General features: G+C 49.5%; 1 protein-coding gene across 2 annotated transcripts in view; it reads left to right on the top strand.

Annotated features, from left to right (window-relative positions):
- GALNT18 (polypeptide N-acetylgalactosaminyltransferase 18) overlaps window positions 1–24564 on the top strand; it is a 354502-nt gene that overhangs the window by 314449 nt on the left and 15489 nt on the right. For both annotated transcript variants that reach the window (XM_043580668.1, XM_043580669.1), the window contains one exon: window positions 23148–23312. In XM_043580668.1, the coding sequence (XP_043436603.1) occupies window positions 23148–23312 (165 nt within the window). The remainder of the gene's footprint in view (window positions 1–23147; window positions 23313–24564) is intronic.

Genomic DNA, 24564 nt, shown 5'->3' with positions numbered 1-24564 from the left:
ACTGAGAATATTAGCCCTAATTAGTGTAACAGCCTGGAAAATTTCTTCTGCTGGGAAAAATACAACAATAGGGTCTCCCCACAGACTCCGTATTTATTCGATCAATCACTCCTTCACTCACTCATTCATTTGCTCATTCAAGAAACATGCACGGAGCATTACACTTTATGCCAAGAATTGGGAGTGGCAAAGGCACTTTTCCCGGGCCCCACATCTGGAGGGGTCCCAGTGCAGACAGGAAGCCAGGCACTGGGATCGTCACAGTTCATACGATGCAGACTGCCGCCCCTGATCACCTTCTCATCAGCCCGTCAAAGGATGGATAGCACAGGACAGGGTCTGGGGGCTTCTCCTGTTCTTTGCTGCCTCCATCTTCTAGGCTACAAAAGGCCCAGGGAAAACAGTGCGTTTCCTACAGGAATGTGAATTCCTGGCTGTAGACGAAAGATGAAAGGATCTTTAACTCCCTCTAAACCTTTGGAAATACTTACACCGCCACGTTGTGCTTCAGGAAGTGCTTTTTGACTCAAATATAAAGATTAGAGTTTAAAGAAGTATTCTATTTTTACCCAGAGACAGCTTTCACATTAGATCGGGTAGTAGGTTTCATAAAAGAAAAGTGTGGAATTCTAGATGGACTTTGGTGCCTTTGCGTTTTTAGATTTTTTTGGAAGTTCTTCTTCATTTTTTAAAGTTCTACCTTGGCTGTACGTGCATACACACGTGCCACTCCCATGTGGGGCTGCAACGGAGCCAGGTCTCCCGCCCTGGTGGGCGCTCCTGGGGGACATTAGAGGCCTCTCATGGACTGTGCACACATCCCCCAGATCTCCCAAGTAACACCTCAGAGACAACTGAAGAGTCTTACTTTGTGCGGCAAGAATTTAAATCACCAGCCGCTTCTCTGTGACCTTTGGAAGGTTTCTCCACTTCTCTATGATTTTTATTTATCAGTACATCAGAATGGCTGGCACTGAATGGCTGTGAGGTTTTGAAAAGCTTTCTTGAGTTTACCCCCTGGCTCTGCTAGGATCAAAGTGCGCCCCGCGCACCTCCCAGTGTGTGGCTTTGCTGCCCAGGTACCAGCTGACAAATGTTGGCACAGTGCCCTAACTGGGTTCCAGTTTGAGGGGAGCCTCAACCAGCCTTGCAACTTAGGCGGACGCCTCCAGGTCTGCATGATGCACGGCCTCATCAGAGGTTTATTGGCCCCTGAGCTGTGGCATCTCGTATTCCAGGGCCGTCATTTCCACAGGAGGCAGAGTAAGTGGTACTTCTGGCGGAATGACTGGTGACACTCTGATGGCCTGTGCATGACAGCTTCTGACCCCGTGCATAGAACATGCCTGCAGGTGCTAGATCACACCCGAGGGTGGCCTCTCCGAGTGTGCGAAAGTGGGACACTCAAGGCTGGGATGGGGAGGGCTGGCATCTGCAGTCATCCCAGCCACCCCACCCCGACGCCGAACCCCCAGGGCTGGAGTGGCTCCCTTCATCCTTACAGCCCTAGAAGCATCCACGGAGACCCGGTGTCTAATGTATCCTGCCTGCATCCCGGGGCTCAAGAACTCACTGCACTCTGTCTGCTCCTCAGTGAGGAGTGAATGCATGGTTTTCAATCCAGCCTGCGATCTCATTTCTTCCATACAGCCCTACTAAAGGACGGTAACTAGCCGGTCCTGGGCCGTGTGGGGCTACTTGGGCGTGAATCCTGACTCTGCACTTAGAAGTTGTGTCACCTGGAACAGGATACTTAATTTCTCTTTACCTGGAATATCTAACTTGAAACCTAGTTCACAGCAAAAACACAACTATAGGAGGTTATGTTACTAGTTTGATACACATTGTATTTATATATATGTATTTCTATATAAAAGACACATCATATATATGTGATTGCTATGTATTAGTCTCCCTAGATACCTTCCAGGTGTCATTTCATCTTAAAGCCCCATTGCCACCTTATTCCCACTTCAAAGATGTTGGCTCAAAGATGTAAAGATGTACCCAAGTCCCCACCACAGTGAGTGGTAGATGCAGGCCCCTAGGGCCCAGAACACGATGGGAGGTGCAATTATATCACACCTCTCCCGGGGCAGAGGAAGAGGCTTGAACCTGGGAAGGGCATGCTGACCACCGGTGCTTTCTTTCCTGGTACTGCCTCTCTTGGGCTCCAGATGCTTCCCCAGGGCACAGACCCATCACAAGGCTCCATCGCAGATAACCTTAGGCGGGTCCAGGGGCTATCAGCCTGGAGCTTGTCCCCACGCTGGGTGGGGGAGCGCAGCCGGTCTGGCACCTACTTTCAGAAACCACCCATCTCCGTTTCCCTTTTGGTGGTTGCACTCGGAGCCCGAAGCATCAGCTCAGGGTGGGGGTGCGGGCACACAGTGGGGCACCGCCGGGGATGTTCGCGCACGGATGTTGGCGCCGCACAGAGGGATGGTGAACTCTGCAGTGCTCCTAAGCTTCGGTGCTAAAACAAACAAACAAACAAAAGGAGCCGCTTGATTTGTTATTCATTCCACGTGATATGTTCTTCACTTCATGTCCAGACTCCACAGTTAGAGTGGTAAACAGCGAGTTTTGCATGACTTTATTAAGCTCCCACAGGCCGGGAAGCAGCAGTCATTAGCAGCACCACGGTGGGCCAACACAGAGGAAAACAGTACTGGCTCACCACCCGGAGAGAGGCTGAACCTCCCCCCCTCCACTCTCCAGCCTTTGGAGAGCTTTGCTTCTTAGGCTTCTAGCTTGGGGACAGGTCGCTGAACCAGCATCAGAGCCGCTGAACTTAGATCCCACATTGGACCTGGCTCTGTGCTGACAAATCCCTTCACCGCCCCCCAACCCCTCGCATCAGCTTCCTGATCCGTCAAATGGGGCGGATGCCAAATTTAAATGAAGGAGCACACCCATATGTGCCTCACTCCAAGCCTGGCACAGGACCCTGCTCAGTAAGGTGGGTTTCCTATTCTAATTAGGGCTGTGTCCCCACACTTTTGAGAGCTCGCTAGTCTGCCTAGAGATAATAATACCAACAACAGCTTACACCTTTGTTTATTCCTCCTCGGCATCTTTCTAAATGCTCTGTGTGCATAATCTCAGCTAACGCCCTCAGCAGCCCTGGGAAGTAGGTTCTGTTGTTACCCCATTTGTACAGTGGAGAAAACCAGCCTCCAGGCAGTAATGTAACTTGTTCAGGGTCATGGGATTCCCAGCTGGTGGCATTATATTGGCACAGATGCCAAGCCGATGCCCAGAGCCATGCCTGAGGACTGCTTCCCTAGTTTCATCAACTGTGGCCTCTGCTCTCAGGGAGTTCTCTGGGCAGACAGGACAAGAAGCCGCCACAGTTTGGTGCTGCCCCTTGGAGGGGTTCAGAGTGTCCTTGCAGGACGAATAAAGGCTGCCGTGACCCTATAGGGGTGGGAGGTTTTAACCTACCACCAGGGCTGCTCTTCTTAGGATCTAAAGGAAAAGGGAGTCTGATTTGCAGTTTCCTCCCTGAAGGGACTTATGGCAGGTTCCTGAGACTAGGCTGAAGGCGATTGGCAAACACTAGCCAGCTGGCACTGCCCTTCCCCATCCACCCTGGGCTCTGACCCAGAATGCAGGTGGGTTAGCCCTCTCTTGACTCATGAGGACTCCCTACATGCGCCTCCTGCCTTTGGGGTTCCCCCTTCCTCCCCATTGGAAGACATCTAGTCTCAGCATTCCAGGAGCAAAGCGTCAATCCACTTCTCCCCCGTTCTTACCCTTCAGGTCTCAGCCAAAGTCCACTTCCCCAGACCACCCTATCCTAGGTGTTCTCACTAGTTACTCTCAAATCTCGGCAACCATCTGATTGCTTCACAGCTCCTGTAGTATCTGGACACATGTGATCCTAATCACAGTGGGCCCTTAGTCGTCAGTTTGTCTCCTTGTAAAACAGACTTATGCTCTACCACTAGATCACAAGCTCCTTGAGGGCAGGCACTTGCCTGTCCCTCTAGTGAATCCCTTGAGCCTAGCACACTGCCTGGCACAGAGCAGGCGCTCAGTGCGCCTCCACTTAGTAAATGACTCGGTTCATAAAGTTGGATTTTTGGGTAATTGAAGGTAGTCTTCCTAAAAAAGACCTGCTAGCAGCCTGCCCAGCCGCACTGGCTTTGCCACTTACCAGCCTTCACCCGATTCTTCTGTAAAATGGAGTTAAAGACATCCATCTGATAGAGGTTTTGTGAGGATTAGGTGGAGAAATACATAAGGCTCTCAGCCCGACACCTGGTACACTGTAAATCCGCAGTCACTATATAGCAGTTGCTGTTTTTGTTAGTAATACAAGTTATTAATAGTCAAGATCTGGCAGGCTCAGTATTGCTTTTTAGACCCACTATCTTTTTGTGGGGACCTACAGACAGGAGCTTGAGAGATATACGCACCCCCACTGAAATGGAAGCCAGATCCAGGGCCTTTTTCTTGATGAGGTCCAGTTGTTGTGGGTGCAGGTTGGGCAGGAGTGGGGAAGGAGAGCCCGGCCATCAAGGCCTCCCCTGCCACCATGCTTGCTGGCACACAGAGGCAGCCTGCCTTCCCTTTCGACTCAACCTTCAGGCAAGAGAGCTTTCTCCCATTGACCGTGCAGGACATTCAGCCTTGCTGGACTCTGATCAACCAGCAGTAGCATCAGTGTGGACCCGAACACCTCCGTGCATTTCCCCGTGCCCTGGAGGGTGGTACCAACCCCTGGCTGAGAATGTGATAAGGAACATAGGAAATGAGGCTCCAGGACTAGGATATGGCTGGTGGCATGGAGTGGGGATGTCTGAGTGGTGTTTAGATCAGGGCAGCTTGTGGACATGCTGGCCTATTTCAAGAAATTTCCTAAGGAGATGTGTTCAGAATGTATTACGGGCATAAATGGGTTCTTCTATTTGATTTTTTCCAACTAACTCCATTGTCACCACACAGCCTTTGTCCCCGCTTTTTCTGAAATCTGTTCATCGCTGTGCATTAGTCTGCCAGCGTAGAGCGTTAGTGGAGTCCTTGAGGTTAGCACTGTGTTAATATACTGGGAATTTCAGCAGAGCCGGGCCCTCTAAATCAATCACCAGAACAGCTTTATTTTTTTTTTTTCTTGCTCAAAAATACACTATTAAATGCAGGAACACGTGTGGGAGTGGAGGTTGACTTGGGTGAAGGACACGCTTAAAAGGAAAATTTCATAACATTTTTTTTCTGCAGGAAAAAGGCCTTGCTGGTCTTAATTCTTGTAGAACTGAGCTACAGAACACATTTATGTCTCTGCAGTATCTTTAGCTCCTCAGAATATCCTGAGCTGCTCAGAAGTCACTCAGTCATATTTGCCTGGGGCGTTATAGGTGTTTAACAAATATATATTAAATAAAGAAATGATTGAATCCATGGAAAATTAAAGCCTTTTAAGTGATGATCATAAAGGGGACTGAGCCGGGATTTACCTTCTTGGTTCCTCTGGGGGAAGAGGTGGGGGTTCTAGAGTGGCAAGGTTTGAGCTGGTACCTACCTGTGAAGAATGAGGATGGTTGATGCTATAGGAGCATTTCAGCCCTCACAGCTAGGTGGTCATGATATGTCCAGGAGGATATGGTGAGTAGAGGGCTTCATCCAGGGAGGCAAGTGAGGACCAGGAGCAAGTGTAAACTCCTTTCCCCCTCAGTTTGCTATGAAGGGATGGAAAGAAAAAGAAGCTGGCTACCAAGAGGGGTGAGATGTTGAGAGAACATGTGTATTCTGATTTGCTTTTTAAGGGAAGCAATATGGGAGCATGTCTGAGGCTGAGAGGAGGAAGTCCATAGAGAAAGAGGGCTCATATGGGGAGAGAATGAAGCAACATTCTTGGGTAGGGGAAGAGCAAGGACAGGAGAGGATGGGGTCCAAGGCCAGTGGGCTGGCCCTGGACTTCAAGGGTAGGATGGACGTTTGTCCAAGAGGAATGAGTTTGCAGGCTGTCTTGCAAGTCAAGCATGGGGGCTCTGCTTGTATTCGAGAGTAGAGAAGGTATAGAAACCCCACGGAGGGGGGTGGCTCAGAGGCACACCAGAAGGCCTAGCGTGGAGGGCGGTGTGCAGGGGCCCAGCTGAGGTTGAAAACCATGAGTCTGTGGAGGGTCTCGTGTGCCCCGTGCCATGATTTTTCGTGGGTGTGCCCAGTATCCCGGGAGAGGGTGTGGAGAAGGCGAATCAGCTGCAGAGGTGGGGCTCACAGGGTGTCAAAGGCGGAAGGAATAAGGAACGAAAGACTGGAAGGTGCTGGCAAGGGGATAGTTGAAGGAATGTGGGTGCAGCCTTTTAGGAATGTGGAGAGGCTGGGAGGGAAATGAAGGTAGGGGAGGAAAGAAAAAAAAAAAGGGTTCTTGTTCCAAAAGTGTCAGATTGATGAGCAGGCATTCGGGAAGTGAGAGAATGAGTAATCAAGATGACAGGTGGTTGGGGGAACGTAGGGCAGAGGAGGGGAAGATCTCAGGGGATAACAGTTCCAGGCACTGAGAGCCAGGGTCCCCGGGTGTGAGTGACTGAAGCGCAGTACAGGTGGCCCTCCCCGTGGCTGAGGTCCCAGTGCAGGTGGGGCCGTTCATCATCTGAGCAGCTGCCCAGCGGGATGGCAGCGGTGGGAGGGTAGCAGAGGACTGCCTGGGAAGCACTTGGGTGAGAAGCACAAAGCGGGCAGCGCATAAGTGGGGTCTGATGGCTGAGGCCTAAGGAGGGGAGGTTTCTGTACGGGATGGAGGGCTGGGGTGGAGAAGGGGCGCTGCTGCAGGGAGAGGAGACTGCCAGCTCCGCCTCATGTCCCTGATGGGAGAAGCAGCAGAGTCAAAGCCCACAAGAGTAGCATTATCCTTCGGGAAAAGCCATGTGTGGGTAGAGAAAGGACAAGTCCTTTTTGGCTGGAAAGGACTGTCCTTGAAAGATACTGGGTGTTCTGTAGGCATTTGGGGAAGGTTTAAGAGTCAGGGGGAAGCAAAGGAAGATTGGCCAAGAAAGAAGCACAGAGCATATTAGGGGTTGAGAGAGGACGAGAAAGCCCCACAAAGACACCAAAAGTTAAACCAGATGTTTAAGAGGGTGGCTGGAAGGAAAGGGACAGCAGAATCAGATTGGGGAGCCCCATCTCCTTGTATGCAGCTACTGCAGTCACCTTGGGCCCCACAAAGTACCCTCCCCTAAGGCTCTCATAGTGAACGAACCCCATCCCGGTCACATCAGCCCAGGATCAGCAGGGCTTCCTGGAGCTTTCCCCTCTGCCACTGGAAGGGATCAGAGTCCCAGCTGCCAAGGAGAAAAAGGGCTGAGTCATGGTGACCTGGAGAGGTCAGGGAGGACTTCCTGGAGGAGGAGCCACACCTGGACCTCAGACAAAGAGTAGGATGTGCACAAACAAAAGCAGAGCAGGAAGAGCACTTCAGGAGTGGGGCCGCAGGTGGGAAGGGGTAGAATGGAACCTTCCTTTCCTCCTTTAGTAAGAAGCAGGGTATTGTAGTGCTTGGGAGCTGAGTTTGGGGCCAGGTGACCTGAGTCCAGTTACCAGCTTTGCTACTTGCTCTGCATTCATTTACCTCCGTCTAATTCAGTTTTCACACCTAAAAAAGGAGATGATAATATTCCACTTATCCAGGGTTATTTTGAGGATGGAAGAAGTATCTGTGAAGCATTTAGCTTCACTGACATAGAGGTCATTAAATAATATCATTAGTATAATTATTTTCATTAATCAGGAGGAAAAAGTAACAGCAGTTTGCTGAGTACCTACACTCTGTGCCATATATTTAACAAACATGCCTGTGAAAGGAGCTACCTGTATCATTTTTGCTGCCTAGAAAACTACCCCCCAAAATTTAGTGGCTTAAGATACATCCATTTAGGAGCACCTGGTTGGCTCAGTCGGTTGAATGTCTAACTCTTGATTCCAGCCCAGGTCATGATTATGAGACGGAGCCTGCATCGGGCTCTGTGCTAAGCATGGAGCTTACTTAAGATTCTCTCCCTCCGCCCCTCTCCTGCTTGTACATGGCACACATATGCATACTCTCAAAAAATAAAAATTTAAACTAAAAGATACATCCATCTATTTAGCTCAAGACTCTGAAGGTCAACAATTTGAGCTGGGTGGGGTGGGGTGGGCTGGCCCTGCCTTCTGATGGTTTCAGCTGGGCTCAATCAGGCATCTGTGGCCAAATGCTGGTCAGCTAGTTGAGTCAGCCTCCAGAGGTTGGCTGGCTGTCAGCTGGAAGGAGGGAGGGTCTGGAGCATGTGTGTTTCATCATCCAAAAGGATGATCCAGGCTGTTTCACATGATGGCAGTGACAGGGGTTTCTAAGAGCACCAAGAAAGGGCAAGCATCCCTGTAGGAGTCTCTGCTTGCATCACATTTGCTGTGAAAATTTTGTCATTGCCCAAAGTAAGTCACAAGGCCAAGCCCAGCCTCACAGGGCAGAGTCTGCATGCAAGAATGGGGAAAACTGTGGCCATTCTAATATAGAACAATGGCTTTTCAAATTCACTGTGTTATTTCATTCATTTGCTCACTCATTTATCCAAAAATATTTATTGAGCACCTGTCTTGAGGTGTGGTGAGAAAAGAAATCTCCCCCCAAATGGCCTCAGTTTCCTAATACCTTATCATAGTGCAATCTATCTGGCACTGCTGTCTGAGGTCTGTAACATCTAGTAAAGACATGAGCTGGACCTTTGTTCCCCAGTAAAACAGGTCATACTCTTCTCAGGGCAGAGGGAGGTAGAGATGCAGATAGTGTTGGATCAGGCACAAGAGAGATTTACATTTGCAAATCAGAATCAGGCACCAAGATTTCATCCACATGAGCTCTATATCTCTGAGCGGACTTCTTCCTACTGGGTCTTAATGGGCAGGTTTTGTTTCCATGCTCTGTCCCCCGTCTTCCTGATCACGGAGATTGCTGGTGAGTCCAGACCATCATTGACTTCACATGTTAAAATCTCAGTCAAACACATACATACACTCTCTCTTCCCCGCTTCTTCCCCCAACCCCTCCTCCCTGGGAATATTCTAAACTCTTAATTCAGTGCAGGATAACAGTTGTGGTGTGCCACCAAATGACTGAGCTCTCTGCCCCTCCACCCCCATCACTGCTCATGGGTCCAGGTAAGAATTAGGTGTGGCACAGATGGTGTCTTGGGAACAAATATTGAGAATCTTGTCCTAGAGAGAGAGAATCCCATTCTGTCTAAACTATTAATCCACAAAGTTATATGGAAGGTGTTGTCCAAGGTGCTGGTCTAAAATGGAACAGAGAGCTTAGAGGAGTCTTTGAGTGACATGAAACAGGTACTAGGGAGGAAGCCTGGATGATTTCTCACCTGGAGTTCAAGGTCCCTGGAATAGTTTATTAACACATTCAATCAGCTAATGTTTTGAGTATAGATCATGTATCAAACAGCAGTTTGGACAATAGATACAATAATGAGCAAGACCAGCATGGTTCCTACCCTCGGGAAACTGGTAACCCAATGGGAGAGAGGTTACAAAACATTACTAATGGCTAACACTAACCAGTGCTCAGTTCATACAATTCCCCCAACAACTCTGTGCGACAGGTACCGTTATTATCGCCTGCTTTTACAGATGAGTAAATTGAAAGAATGAATGGGCCAAATACATGGTCTGTAGTCACACAGCTAGTGAACAATGAGAGGGGGCACTCAAATTAGGCAGTTCTGATCCAGAGTCAATCTTTGAGTCAACTCCTTACCCTCCCTCCACTAGATCAAGTTTTCTTGGTATCTATTTTGAAGTCCTTTGTTGTTTGAAGGTCCTGCATCACATTCTGTGATTCTATTTTTGTGTGATTATTTGGTGAGGGAGCATAGCACAATCGTGATGTTGGTCAGTTCAGGCTTCGTTATGCTCCAGTAACACATGACCTCGAAATCCCAGTGGCTTACAATAACAAATATTTCTCGGTCGTGCTACATGTCCAAGTCTTTGCTGACCTGATCTCCCTTTTTGCAGCCTTGTCAAAAGCAGCCAATAGGAACACAGGCATGCTCTTCATCAAAAACACAGTCCACCAAGTTACTACAGGCAACAGTTATACCAGATGTCTCACCCCTGCATAAAAGAGGACGCCATCTTTCCAGCTTCCGGGGATGGTTCCTCACTGCCCACTTTCTGGCCCCAAAGTCAGTGTCCCATATTTTAGAGTTTCATAGAACCCCTCATATAGTATCAATTTATCATTCAGCTTAGGCTGATGGTCCCTAAATCTCAGTGACTTACAAGAAATGCTTATTTCCTGCTCATGCTCTATGGTCATCATGGTTTAGCTCCAGCTGTGTCACCTCTCCTTTTTCTGGGACCGAAGCAGCAGCCCCCATCTGGGATGCTGTCAGTCCAATGGCAGAGAGTGAGGAGAGATGTGGTAGATCACAATTGCTCTTAAAGCTTTTGATTGGAAATGGAGCATGTCTCTCCCACTCCCATTCGTTAAAGGCATGTGGCCAATTCTGACACTAACAATGCAGGGACATGTAATAGCTCTGTCGGGAGGGGAACACAGGAGGAGTTTCATAGGACAGAGCAGTGAGTCAATCTGTTCAAGTGGTTGAAGAGCATGCATTGACTGTCACCAGCTGATAGCAAATTGGCAGACGGTTGTGTTTTGGAAATGAAGAATGCCAGGGCATTTTCCTAAGTGCACATGATATGCTCCATTTTAGCTGTTTGTTAGTGGGTAGACACAGCTTGTATCAGACAAGCAGATACAGCTATGAAGGACTCTGAGCAGTACCTTCCAAAATAGGGACCAAAACGGGACCCAACAGTCCAGCAGGTGTTTGAAATTTCTTGAAGATAGCGAATGTCCGAGTGAACAAACGAGCTGTTTGCTCATGCAAGGGGAGGGAGTTATTATCAACAGCAACAACTAAAACAAACGTGGGCAGCTTTGGTTAAAAATGAAGGGTGGGGGGCGCCTGGGTGGCTCAGTCGGTTGGGCATCCGACTTCGGTTCAGGTCATGATCTCCCGGTCCGTGAGTTCGAGCCCCACGTTGGGCTCTGTGCTGACAGCTCAGAGCCTGGAGCCTGTTTCAGATTCTGTGTCTCCCTCTCTCTCTGACCTTCCCCCATTCATGCTCTGTCTCTCTCTGTCTCAAAAATGAATAAACGTTAAAAAAAATTTTTTTTAAATGAAGGGTGGGTGCAATTATAGAAAACCTGGGTAATTCACTACATAGACTCAAAAGGAAGTTTGACTGGGGTAGGGGTGGCAGGAATGGGGACAGCTCCAGGGGCCTCAGCAGTAAGAGCTTATGGATCCATGTCTTAGCCACAGAGCTGCCTCATCGGTGTTTCTCCAGCTCATTGTAGGCCAAGTGCGATGACCCCCGCTCCCCTCCCACCTCTTCACAATTGCCTGCCCCAGTCCCTGGCCCTGCACCCTCTCACCTTGTTGTGAAATGCACAGGCAGAGAGCGGGAGGAGCGAGGGAGGGGAAGCAGCAGGACCCGAATGAGCAGCTAAGGCCCAGGTCGGGGCAATTAGCAAGCACTGCTCCCCAGACACAGGAGGCTGCAGAAAAAGACGGCTCAGGCAGTGATCCCAGTCCAGGGCACCTGTTCCTAGTCTCATCCTGGGCCACACCAATCTTATTTTCCTATAACTTGGGGTTCCTCTGAAATTCTCAGCTTCTCTTATACTTTCATGATAGGTAATATTCAGATGCTCAGCCCACTCCTAGGTGCTTAACTAAGGCTATGTGAACCTCCAGGCCCACTAGCTTTTCACTCACTAAAGAAAGCATACTGGCATGCACATGAGGGGGATCTTTATCTTGTTTAAAAAAAAAAAAAAAAAAAACCATAGGGGCACCTGGGTGGTGCAGTCGGTTAAGCGTCCGACTTCAGCCAGGTCACAATCTCGCAGTCCGTGAGTTCGAGCCCCGCGTCAGGCTCTGGGCTGATGGCTCAGAGCCTGGAACCTGTTTCCGATTCTGTGTCTCCCTCTCTCTCTGACCCTCCCCCATTCATGTTCTGTCTCTCTCTGTCCCAAAAATAAATGTTGAAAAAAAAATTTTTTTTTTAAAAACCATAAATTCATGAACTTCAGTAATTATTAAAACAGGTGCCTTGCTTTATAATAAATGAATAAAACATGTACACACATGCCATTTACATTCACCCAGTAGCTAAAGACCACTGTGATTTGATCCTTTTGGTTCATCCCCTTTGGGCGTTCTTGAAAGGTCTCCTGGGTATTCTAGATTAATCAAGACTCTTAGTTGCAAATGACAAAGACCCAACACTCAAATGCAAAAAAGTTTTTATCTCCTCTAACGGACAAGTCCGTGTCTGTCTCCAACCTCAGGCAGGGCTGGATCCAGGGGCAGGAATGAAGCTTGCTGTACTCTTCCCTTCCCTTCCCCTCTCCTCCTCCTCCTCCTCCTCTTCTCTCTCTCCCCCCTGCCTGCCCTCCTCCTATTCTGGCTATGGTTCCCTTCATATGTAACCTTAGTCTCTCCTATTTTCAAGGGGAAGGGACTTCCCTGATTTACCTGAGGAAGAAAGCAACAGTAGCTCAGGGCCTAGAGCCTTCCAGCATGATCCCACAAATAGAAAATCTGAGGGAGGACTTTTATTGACCCAGACTGATCAACATGTCCATTCTAGAACCAGGGCAATGGAGTACCCTGACCAGCCAACTGAAATAGGCCTACCATTATGGTCCAAATGAGGCAAAATGCTGTTGCAAGATAGCAGATAAAGTTCCTAGCATCAAGAATCCTGCAGCGGCCTCCTCCAGTTGGTCTCTGCTCTCACTGGTAATCCGTTCCTGCTAGGTTTCCATGTGGGAAGCCCAGGATGACCCCTGCTGCCTGGCTTTCTCCTGGGGACAAAGGGGCTGGCAGGGGAAACACGGAGGCCAGGCGACACCAGGAGCTCAGAATGACACAGAAAGAGAAGGCAGAGCTAGGTGAGGGGTTCAGGTTGCTGACTGGGTTGACTGGTCTGCAAACAGCCTCATAGACCGTGGTGGAGAGATGGCTGCCCCTTCCCCACCCCTGTGGGTACAAGGCCCAGAATGAGACACGCAAGCTGTGAATCTAAGTCAAACTTTCCAAGCCCAGAAATCGTGCTGAGCAGCTGTTTGCCTGGCTGTCCTGCTCAGGTGCACAGTGGGGGGCAGAAAACGGGCATTGCTTAGTCGTCTCTATTCAGTCTGATGTTCCAACACAACACCCTAGTCCAAAGCTCACTTTTCTCCCCATGGCCTCATGAGTGACCTCCTCCAAACAAGCCTGCAGAGGTGGCCATGTCACCTCTACCCCAGCTCACTTTCCGGGCACCCTGGATGGTTCTGACCCAAACCACTCTGAGGATTCCTCATAGGCGCTCACAAGGGAGAGCCTTGTGAGGCGGGACGGACAGTTAACCTGAAGTCAGAGCTCACATGTGCTGTCTGAACTCTTCAGCCCCGAGCTGCTCGTCTGGCCTTCTCTCCCCACCCCCGTAGGGACCCCTCTTTCACCCAACATGGCAAGGTAGTGCCGAGCCTCTGACTTGGCTTGTCCTGTCCCTTCTGACAGCAGTCCCTCACCCCTGTCACTTGTCTGGGAAAACTACTCTCTCCTCGGCTCTTCTCGAAACTCCTCACTCACCAACTAGCCCCAGATGGAGTAAATCACTCCAGCTCTGGCCCCTCTGGCATTTTGACCTGCTCTTACTCTGCTCTAAGCCTGGCCATGAGGCTATTCTCTTCCCTTCACAGCAGGCCTGTCTCCCCACCAGGCTCCCCGAGGGAGGATGCATGTGTCTTTCTCCCCTGTTTCCCCATTGCCCGTCTCAGGCCACACGCTAGTGGGCACGAAGGCGTGTTTGCTAATTAAACCGGATCGATGTGCTGAGTGCCGATTATACACCTCCCCCCACACACCTGGGGGACTCACGTGCTTAGCCCCACCTGTTCCCCTCCACCAGGGAAATGGGCTTACAAGGAGGGGGAGGGGAGGCCTTGAGCTAGGGACCTTGCTTTCCACACTTGTGCTCCTTCACAGCTATGGCAAACAGAATGTTTATACAGGTTTTCATTCCCTTGATGTACCTGGTTCTGTGCTTAGTGAACACGAGATCATTTTGGAAATGACTCCCCTTCACTGCTGATTTAGCATCAGTGCCCCGCAGCCCTCAGCACTGTAACTAACCTCTGTGTCGAGGGGTTAATGACTAGTAACCAAACCCTTAAATCAGCTTGCCCTATCTGCAGAGGGGCCAGCAGCTCATTCTCGGTAAAGAGGACAAACAGCCCATTTCCAGCACACATTACAGATGTCAGAGTCACTACTCTAAATTGAGATTTAATAAAGCAAGCCTCTACTCCCTCTCTGCCCCTCCCCCTGCTCCCTGCCTGCTGTTTCCATGAATTCTTACCCACAGATCCACTGGCCAGGCAGAGAGGAGGGGGTTGGGGCAGGGCAGCTGGAAGCAGTCCCTTCCCTGTGTCTCTTCTTGCCCTCCTATGAAGACCTCCGTCCCTCCTGCCTTGTTCTGTGCCCCGCAGGCCCTGTGACCAGACTGGGGGCCATCAATATCATAATCCTCACAGTCGCATTTTACAGGTCAGGAAACTGAGGCTTAGAGTGGTTTCCCAGCTACAAAGGGAGGGCGGAGGTGCTGAGTGAAGACGCGGGTCCACCTGACTCTGTCCCACGCGACCACCTTCACCTGGACCAAGCGGTTCTCAAATGTTCACAGACTCACATGGAGGGCTTGTTAAAATACAGACTCCTGGGCCCCGCTCAGAGTTTGATTCAGCAGGTCCGGGGTTGGGCTCAAAATGTGCATTTCTATCAAGTTCCCAGATGATGCTAGGACCACACTTTAGGAACTATGGTCCTAAACAGTGGTGCTTCCTACCACCTTGGCCACCCACATCAGAGTCTTGGAAACCATGCCCCTGAAGATGGGGATCCCCGTTGGTCCCACAATGTGAGGCTTGGAATCCAGGTGGTCATAAGTGCTGTCCCCATGTTTCCTCCCTGGGCTGCCCCAAAATGTCCTTCATACAGCTAGTGTCAACCCCAGCTACACATTGGAATCACCTGGAACACCCCGCATGCCTAGGTCTCACCTGCTAAAACTGATTTATCCTTTTCCTTATTGAGAGAGAGAGAGAGAGAGTGCGAGCATGCACATATGCACATGAGCAGGGAAGGTCAGAGAGAGAATTTCAAGTACTCTTCACGTTCACAGAGCAGAGCTCAAACCCAAACTCAGATCACGAGCTGACCTGAAACCAAGTGTCAAATACTTAAGATTTGAGATACCCAGGTGCCCCTAATTTGTATGTATTTTTAAGTTTCATATTTGAGAGAGCATGTGTGTGCATACTCACACACTAGCAGGGAAGGGCAGAGAGAGAGGGAGATAGAATTCCAAGCAGGCTCCACCTTCAGAGCAGAGCTCAAAGCCAAACTGTGAGATCATGACCTGAGCTGAAACTGAGAGTCAAGTACTTAATGACTGAGCCACGCAAGCACCCCTGAATTTTTAAGTTTTATATTTATATATATATTTTTTAATTTGAGAGAGAGAGAGAACACACACATGAGCAGGGAAGGGCAGAGAGAGAGGGAGAAAGAATTTCAAGAAGGCTCCATGCTCACAGAGCAGAGCTCAGACCCACAAACTAGGAGATCATGACCTGAGCTGAAACCAAGAGTCGAATACTTAACTGAGCCACCCAGGCACCTGGATTTACACTTTAAGTTTTATGTATTTTGAGAGCAAGAAAGAGAGAGTGCTCAAACACAGCAGGGAAGGGCAGAGAGAGGGAAGAGAATCTCAGGCAGGCTCCCTACTTACAGAGCAGAGCTCAAATCCACAAACTGTGAGATTGTGACCTGACCCGAAACCAAGAGTCAAATACTTAACCACTGAGCCACCCAGGCGCCCCGCATCTATACTTTTTAAGTTTTATGTATTTTTTGAGAGAGAGAGCATGAACAAGCGAGAGCACTCACACACGAGCAGGGAAGGGCAGAGAGAGAGGGAGAGAATTTCAAGCAGGCTCCGAGCTTGCAGAGCTCAAACCCACAAACTGAGATCGTGACCTGACCTGAAACCAAGAGTCGAATATTTAACCAACCGAGCCACCCAGGCGCCCCGGATTTATACTTTTCAAAGCTCCCCAGGTGATTCTACTGTGCAAGGTAGAGGGCAATGCCTTAGCTTGATTGCATTTAGGAGTATGTCGCTTTGATCCCTCTCTCCTCCCCCATTTCATTTGCTCACAGATCTTTCTCTTCTTCCAAAGCCCAGCACCCATCCTCTCCTCTAAGAAGCCCACCATGCAGTAGCCCCAGAGATTGGCTCTCCCTTTAGTGATCTTTACTAACAGCCCTCCTCCCCGCCCCTGCCATTTTGACTCTTTGTAATTGCACCATTGTTTGTAATTTTCCACCCCGAGACTTTCACTCCCCTGGTGTGTCCCCCCACCCCCACAGAGAGCTGGTCTCTTAAGTCTTTGTTGGGCAGCAACAATCCTCCAGGGTACCTACAGATATCCTGCAAGTATCCAAAGAAATAACCACAAAGACTCTGCTTCACCCTCGGTCATGTTTCCCATGAAAGCACCCTGCAAATAAAGTTTTCTCCCTGTGGTAGGTTCTAGAACCTCTTGTAAAGAGTGTCCCACAATGACTCTCTGCCTTCCATCCCCTCACCACCCTCTAGGCTGAGGGAGTTTTCAGCCAAATACCACCACTGCTGCCCCGTGTCTTTCAATGTCTCTACCTTACCTTATTTTTCAAGGGCAGCCACTCAGTAGGCCCGGCAGTGTTGCCAAGGAAACATCACTTAATGAAGGAAATAAAGCTGCTCAAAATCCACCTGGCCTTTGTTTGGAAGGGAGCTGGGACTTCTGTTGCACCTTGAAACCATATTATTAAGTCATTTAACAAACCCCATTTTGCTCCATGTTCCTGACTTGTCTGGGAGACCCTCGTCCCTCTCCCTCTGCCCGTCTTGGCCTCTGCTCTGGGGAGGTTCTGCTGAGGGCTGGGGGAGACGAGACCATCTGGGGTGGCCCACCCGAGAGTGGGGTGAAGGCACTGAATTGCCAAGGTCTCTGCCTTCCCCAGGAGCCTCCCCCAGGCAGCGGGGAGAGAGCACCTGCCTGCCTTTGCCTCTGGCCAAATGTTTACAGCCTCTTAGCCTCAGTTTCCTTATCCTTACAACTGGAAGGTGACCGCAGATATGGAAAGTACCCTGCAGAGGGCCTGGCATATGGGTGCACAAAAGTATGTTTCTTCTCTTCTCCCACCTGCCTTCCGGAGAAGTTTCGGCCGCCAGTGGCAGTTTCTGTCAGGGAGGTGCTGTTTAATAGGGGTGGAGGGCAGATCTTATAAAAGGCCATAGCTCAGTCTCTGGCACAAGCAGGTCCCACCTCCATGCCTGCCGGGTAGGGAAGGGATGCTGAGGACAGCTGACAGGGGTCAGGGGGGAGCCCTTGCTTGTCCAGGAGATATAGTGACAGAGCAAGACGGACCTCCAGCTCTGGGGGTGTTTGCCTGGCCTTGCCTCTGTGGCCCCGAGGGCAGGAGTGTGCCGGCGGCTTTGCTATTAGTCATGACTCCTGCCCCTGGCCTGAGGGAGAGGCAAATGCCACTGGTGTGAGCCCCAAGACACGGATGTGTCTGTTCTGTCACCCTGCATGTGCTTTCTCCCTTTTCCTTCCAAGCATCAGAAGGAAGTGCCCGTTCCATAATTTTGGAAAGAGCTAAATGTCCACCAATTGATGAATGGATAAAGAAGTTTGGGTTTATATATACAATGGGATACTACTTGGCAATAGGAAAGAATGAAATATGGCCTTTTGTAGCAACGTGGATGGAACTGGAGAGTGTGATGCTAAGTGAAATAAGTCATACAGAGAAAGACAAACGCCATATGTTTTCACTCTTATGTGGATCCTGAGAAACTCAACAGAAGACCATGGGGGAGGGGAAGGGGAAAAAAAGTTAGGGTGGGGGAGGCAAACCATAAGAGACTCTTAAATACTGAGAACAAACTGAGCGTTGATGGGGGGTGGGAGGGAGGGGAAAGTGGGTGATGGGCATTGAGGAGGGCACCTGTTGGGATGAGCACTGGGTGTTGTATGAAAAACCAATTTGACAATAAATTTCATATTAAAAACAAAAAAAGAAGGAAGTGCCGGCTCAGGTTTGAAGGCCTGCCTCAGGCCTCATGGGGCTGCTTGAAGAATGAGCGGAGTCAGTAGTTTGCAGCTGGGGAGTAGCCAAGGGGTCAGACTATTGTTTCTATGCCCCCAGGGTTTGTAAAACATCCCCGGGCAGGATGAGCTCCCCCTCTGCTGCTGACTGGGGAGTTATTGGAGGATGTGGCTAAGCACTTTGTTTTTGTTTTTGTTTTCAATATATGAAGTTTATTGTCAAATTAGTTTCCATACAACACCCAGTGCTCATCCCAAAATGGCTAAGCGCTTTGTACCCTCTTGTACCACAGGCGCCACCAGCCCTCCTCTGCTTCCTCAGTGCAGGCTCGCGTAGATCACAGGGGAAGCTTCCCAAGCCAGCCTCCTGGCCTCTCCCCCTTGGGCCGGCTGCTAGAGCTGCCCTGACCCAAGGGAGGTGGGTAGGCAAGCGAGGTAAAAAGTCACAGGTGTGGCTCTGGCGTCAGACTGCCTCAGTTTGAATCTCAGCTACTGCTCTCCACCTGTGGGACTTTTACTTAATTTCCCGTGCCTCAGTTTCCTCATCTACAAGATGGGGACGACAGCGGCGCCCTCCTCAGAGTTGTTTCAGGATTCAGTGGGATAAAGCATGCAAATGACTTTGATTCTGGCACAGAGTAGGAACTACAAACATCTCAGCTTTCGTTATTAGCCACCTAAGGCGGGGGTTTTCAACATCAGCATTCTTGCGCATCCAGGGTCTGGTCAGTCTTCGCTGTGGGGGGCTGTTGGGTACGGGGTAGGATGTCGAGCAGCGAGTGTCCCTGACCTCTACCGCCTGGATGCCAGTAGCAGCGTCCCTCCCCCGTTCTCATGACAACCACAGATGTCCCCAGACATCGCTAGATATGCCCTGGTCGACAAAACCACCCCTCCCTGAGAACCACGGTTCTAGGTCCTTGCTTGCTTAAACCTTCCGGGCTCCCCGTTATTCAGAAAGTGTAGCGGTGCTTCCTGGGCCTGCTGGTACCAAAAGTGGGGCATCTTGTACGAAACTGGTGCCCCTCCTTTGTGTTCAGGCCGTTTACCGATTCAATCCACTGCTGGCTGGACTTCTGAGGTGCCCAAGGGACCACTTGAGAGCGTCCTCTGCCGAATCTCTCTCTCTGTTCTGCAAGCTTCATGGTGACACCACTCAAGATGCACTTTGGTGTTTGCTTTTAAATAACAACTGTCTGTCCCTGTTATGATTCTCCCAGACTCCGGAGCAATAAGCAGCTCCAGTGACAGCTGTGCCAGATAGGAACCGCACGGGTGCCTCTCCAAGCGTCGCCCCCAAGCACTTCAGAGCAGCTAAGTGAATAAAACTGATTTCAGCTATTACCTGCACAGCCGCTTGTGTCTCTACAACCTGCCCCGGAGACCAGAGTCAGGCCCTGGTGACAGCGATGAAAGAAGGATGGCAGTCACTAGCTTCCTAGCTGTCCTTGTCAGGCAGCCCACACTGCCGAGCCTCGGGAAATCTGGGTCCCGGTAAACAGGGTGACTGAGAGCTACACTCTGTCCTGAGGAGAGAGCGTGGGGCATTCAACCCAACGTCATGAGCAGCTCTGCACTTTTTGGAGAGAGGCTCAGGTGGCAGGCTGAGAGGCCCCATGCTTTTGCATATTCGTGGAAGGCTTTCAGGAGGTGGTGTTTTTATTTCTATTTTCAAAGGAGCGAGAGTTGGGTTAGGTGAATGGAGGAAGCACAGACAATGCTCATTTTAGTGTGATTAGAGCCATTATTTCCTGAAATGTTAGTTTCCCCACCTTGGCTCTTGGATCATCCAGGACAGGGACTATAGCTTTCTCATCTCTATTATCCTCAGATCTCAACTTAGAGATTGTTGTTGGACAGACAGATGAATGGATGGACGGTGGATGGATGGAGGAATGAGATGTCTACCAGCATCTATTTAAATTCGTAAATCTGACCAGTCATCATATTCTCCCTCACCTCCAATAAACTGGAAGCCACAGCAGGTCATTGGCTTTCCTTAGTGGTGAACTGGAAATCCAGACCACACACTGGAGGGTCTCTCACTCAATATGGGTTCTGAATAGGACCCTCTTGCCCCTGTGTTCTGGTCACATGTCCACACTGGAGCCAGGCCTTCTACATTTGGCCTCTGCTCAGAACTTTGGTCACCTCTATTATGGGAAGAATCAGTCATCTCAGTAGTTAAATGCCTATTTCCATGGATTCCCAAATCTGATAACTTGTAAGATGATTTGAGAGAGTGCATCCTTCCTGTAATGAGTGTCTTCTCTTTGTCTCTCCAGATCCACTCTCCATCCTTTCCTTCTACTCTAGGACTCTGACTTTATGGAATGTTTCAGTGGGCTCCCATGTTCTTTGGCTTCCAGCAGGGTTCTGCCAATTGGCTGACCCAGCAGAAGAATCAAGTGAGGAGGGGGGAGAGTAAAGTTGGGTTATTTATTCACCACCACTCATCAAACCCCTCCATCCCTGAAGCCTTCTTCCAAGTCAACCCTCTCTAGATGACTTTTACAGATTCTGGTAACTTCTCTCTTCTCTCATCCCTTGGGGTCTAGGAGTGGTAATAGCTCCATGTTATTATTCTCAGGGAACTATACTATCCCTATGGTTGCCTTACATCCTACCCACATCATTGAGACTTGTGCCTTTATTATACCCTCTTTGGATTCCCCCACCTTGAGTGTGCCATCTGTTTCCAGTTAGGGCCTTGACTGATACACTGGCCTGAGGATCTTCTTATGTCTGAAGGGTGATCCTACCTGCCTCTCCATGCCCTCCTTGGACTTCCAAAGGTCAGAAAGAACATGCCCCCAAGGACCACTCCTTACCTACCTTCCCTGCACTGCCCTTCTCACCCCACAATCCCTTTTATGTCCCACACTCACGTTTAAAAGTCCCTCTTCTAATGATGTCGGGTGCCTGGGTGGCTCAGTCAGTTGAGTGTCCGACTTCAGCTCAGGTCATGATCTCGTGGTTCATGGGTTCAAGCCCTGCTGCTTCAGATTCTGTGTCTCCCCCTCTCTCTGCCCTTCCCCCGCCTGTGCTCTTAAAAATAAACATTAGGGGCGCCTGGGTGGCGCAGTCGGTTAAGCGTCCGACTTCAGCCAGGTCACGATCTCGCGGTCCGTGAGTTCGAGCCCCGCGTCGGGCTCTGGGCTGATGGCTCAGAGCCTGGAGCCTGTTTCCGATTCTGTGTCTCCCTCTCTCTCTGCCCCTCCCCCGTTCATGCTCTGTCTCTCTCTGTCCCAAAAATAAAAACGTTGAAAAAAAAAAAAAAATTTAAAAAAAAAAAAAAGGAAAAAAAAAATAAACATTAAAATATATACATAATATACATATATAATACATTAATATATATAATATATATATAAGTCCCTCTTCTACTAAAACAAGAAATGCTTTATATTCTTATTTGGAATTAATCAAAAATATTTACCAATAAGAATGTTTTAATATATGAAGATAACAAGAGGGCTCACCCTGAACTCTAACCTAAAGCAAAGAAATGTAGTATCTCAATTTGCCCCTGGGGTCTAATCATAAGTGGGGGTGTTCATTTCTTTAGTAATATGAAGAGAAAAACTCACAGAACCTTATGACTTCTCCCTCAGAGCCCTTTTCTTTGGAACCATGACTGAAGGTTGAGGGAAGAGACTGGAAACTTGGAAGGCCAAGGGTCTTGTGGCTTTCTTCTAGACCAGAGCCAATAAACTACAGCCCATGGCACAGCCCTTATTTTTGTAATTGAAGCATTCTCCTAACAGCCATTCATTCACGTATTGTCTGTGGCTGTGTTCATGCTACAATGGCAGAGTTGAGTTTTCAGACTGTATGGCCTTCTGTGCAGAAAAGAGTTAACACAGTGGGGCTGACTGCTGTCCTTTGAAAGGCCTGCTTGGAACTTGGATTTCAGGAGGTTCCCACCATCCCCAGATCTATAAGAGTGGTTCACTATGCCTAACCAGACTGTACAAGCAATGTACAGTTTGTGCTAACATGTGCTTTCCTTCTGGGAATCTGGAATTTTGGTATGTGCCTGGCAGAGGCTGTGTACATGACCAGCCCTGATAAAAAAAAAAAGCCCAGCTGAGTCTCTAAGAACTTTCCAGGTAGAAAACATCTCGCACGTGTTTCTCAGCTACTTGCTGGGGGGAATTAAGTGTATCCTTGTGACCACTAGGAGAGTACCTTTGGAAACTTCCACCTGGTTTCCCCCAGGCTTTGCCCCAGGTGCCTTTTCCCTTTGCCAATATGATTTGTATCCTTTTGCTAAAATAATTCACAGCTGTGAGTACAAATATGTGCTGAGTCTTGTGAGCCCTATCAAATCTTCAAACCTGGGAGTGGTCTTCAGGACCTCCCAACACACTGCAAAGCCAAAATTACTTGCCACCTGCCCCTTTAAGAAAAAGTTTGCCAATTCTTGGTCTACACAGTCTTAGTCTAGATGGAAATTATGTTTTATAGGACTCTGAACTCCCTAAGGCATGGCACAGGTCTTTTCTCTTTATCTACTGGCCAACCACAGTATCTTGCACAAGATATTTATGGAGGGAGGAAGTCAGCAAGCCTGCAAATAATGGATTCAAGCCATGCTTTTTAAACTGTGGGTGGTGAAATCTATTTGAAAGGTTATGACCAACGCTTTTCACTGAAAGAATAGAATAGAAAATATCAGATTGCATTGCATATGGTAAGAATAAGTTTTATTTCCTGAAAATTTTGTTTCAGAACACATGTGGACCAGATACTATCCTGGATCATGATGTTAAAGGGTTTCCTCTTCTTGCCCTTTGCAGTAGAAAATAACTTGAAGACCACTGGACTGTGCTCTCTTCGCTAGCTGCCAGGGAGAATACCCACTGGCCGCCCCCATCTCTCTGGCCACTGCATTTTAACCACATTCTTCCCCCACCCCCAGAACGTGTACTACACGAGCAGTCAGCAGATCCATGTGGGCATCCTGAGCCCCACGGTCGACGATGATGACAACCGGTGCCTGGTGGATGTCAACAGTCGGCCACGGCTCATCGAGTGCAGTTATGCCAAAGCCAAGAGAATGAAGCTTCACTGGCAGTTCTCTCAGGTAACAGCCCCAGAGCCCCCATGAAGGGCAGCAGGAAAGCAGAAGGTGGAGAAGATCTAAGGGGCCAGGGAACATGTGGGAGGAGACAAGGAGGAAAGGGACATGGTGGCAACAGGGAGGCTGGGACTCCCGGGATTTACTGGGCACTGACTATGTGCCAGACATTTTATGTACATTAGCTCATTGGCTCCTGATATTGGCGCTAAAAGGGGAATTGTTGTTGTGGTTGTTATTATTGTTTTATTATCGTTTTGTTTAATTTGTAGATACATGGAGATAGGCTCAGAGAGGGAAGTCATGTGCCCAAAGTCACACAGTAAGGATCAGGGCTGGAAGTTAGATTTAGGCCTCTCTGTCTTTAAACTCTCACATTTCCTCTCCACACGCCCTATCTCCTGGGATGAAGCCCAGTGTCCCAGGTATAGACAGTGCCGAGGCACCTCTGGTCTGTGCCCTGCTCTGCCTTCCTCCCAGAATGGGCTCACTCTAGGGGAGGAGGCTTCCTCAAAGGGCAGTGTGTACAATGGTGAACAGGAGGCATTCCCGTATTAAGCCTCCATCAGTTCTGAGGCCCATATTTGACTTCCAGCTCTCCATTAGCCCAGTTACAAAATGATGTCCAAGGATCAAGATGCCCAGTTGGGATGGCCCACCATGATTCAGCTTTGAAGAGGACCTGGGCCTCAGCCCAGAGGCTCCCAGCCCCCAGGATTCCACTAAGTTAGGGCCAGTTTTCCCCCATAGGTAGGGACACCCACCTCCCAGGCAGTGCAGCAGAAGTGTTCAGAACAGGAAGTGAGGGGGCCCACGGGCTTCTAAGGCATCAGAGGACAGTATATGGTAGAAGCTTCCAGGGAAGTCAGAAAGGGAATAAGTGTATTCGTGGGACCAAGTAGAAGAGACCCTGACTCAGCCTCCCAGCAAGGTGCTGCCACCCTGGGGAGGAGGAAGCTGGTGGGCACTGGAAGGGACTGGCAGTTACTCTCCCCGTGGGGGGGGGGGGGGGTGAGGGGGGGGCAGGACAGGTCCCGGCTGCATCATATTCTATGGGTAGGGGAACCTTTGATCCGTGATCTGGGTGTATGCATCCAGAGGACTGAGTTGGGTCCTGAATGAGTGAGGAAGGTCAATACTGAGTTCGAAACAAGGCCATAGATTTAAGGGCTACTCAGAAAGCAGGAGCCAGAGTCCAGACAAGGGCTTTGTGACCCCCCAGGAAAGCAGATGGCTGGGGAGCAGCACAGGGAGCCAA

This window comes from Prionailurus bengalensis, chromosome D1, assembly GCF_016509475.1.
Source record: "Prionailurus bengalensis isolate Pbe53 chromosome D1, Fcat_Pben_1.1_paternal_pri, whole genome shotgun sequence".
Taxonomy (NCBI): domain Eukaryota; kingdom Metazoa; phylum Chordata; class Mammalia; order Carnivora; family Felidae; genus Prionailurus; species Prionailurus bengalensis.
Note: the sequence above shows the minus strand (reverse complement) of the source record. Positions and strands in the feature narration are given on the sequence as shown.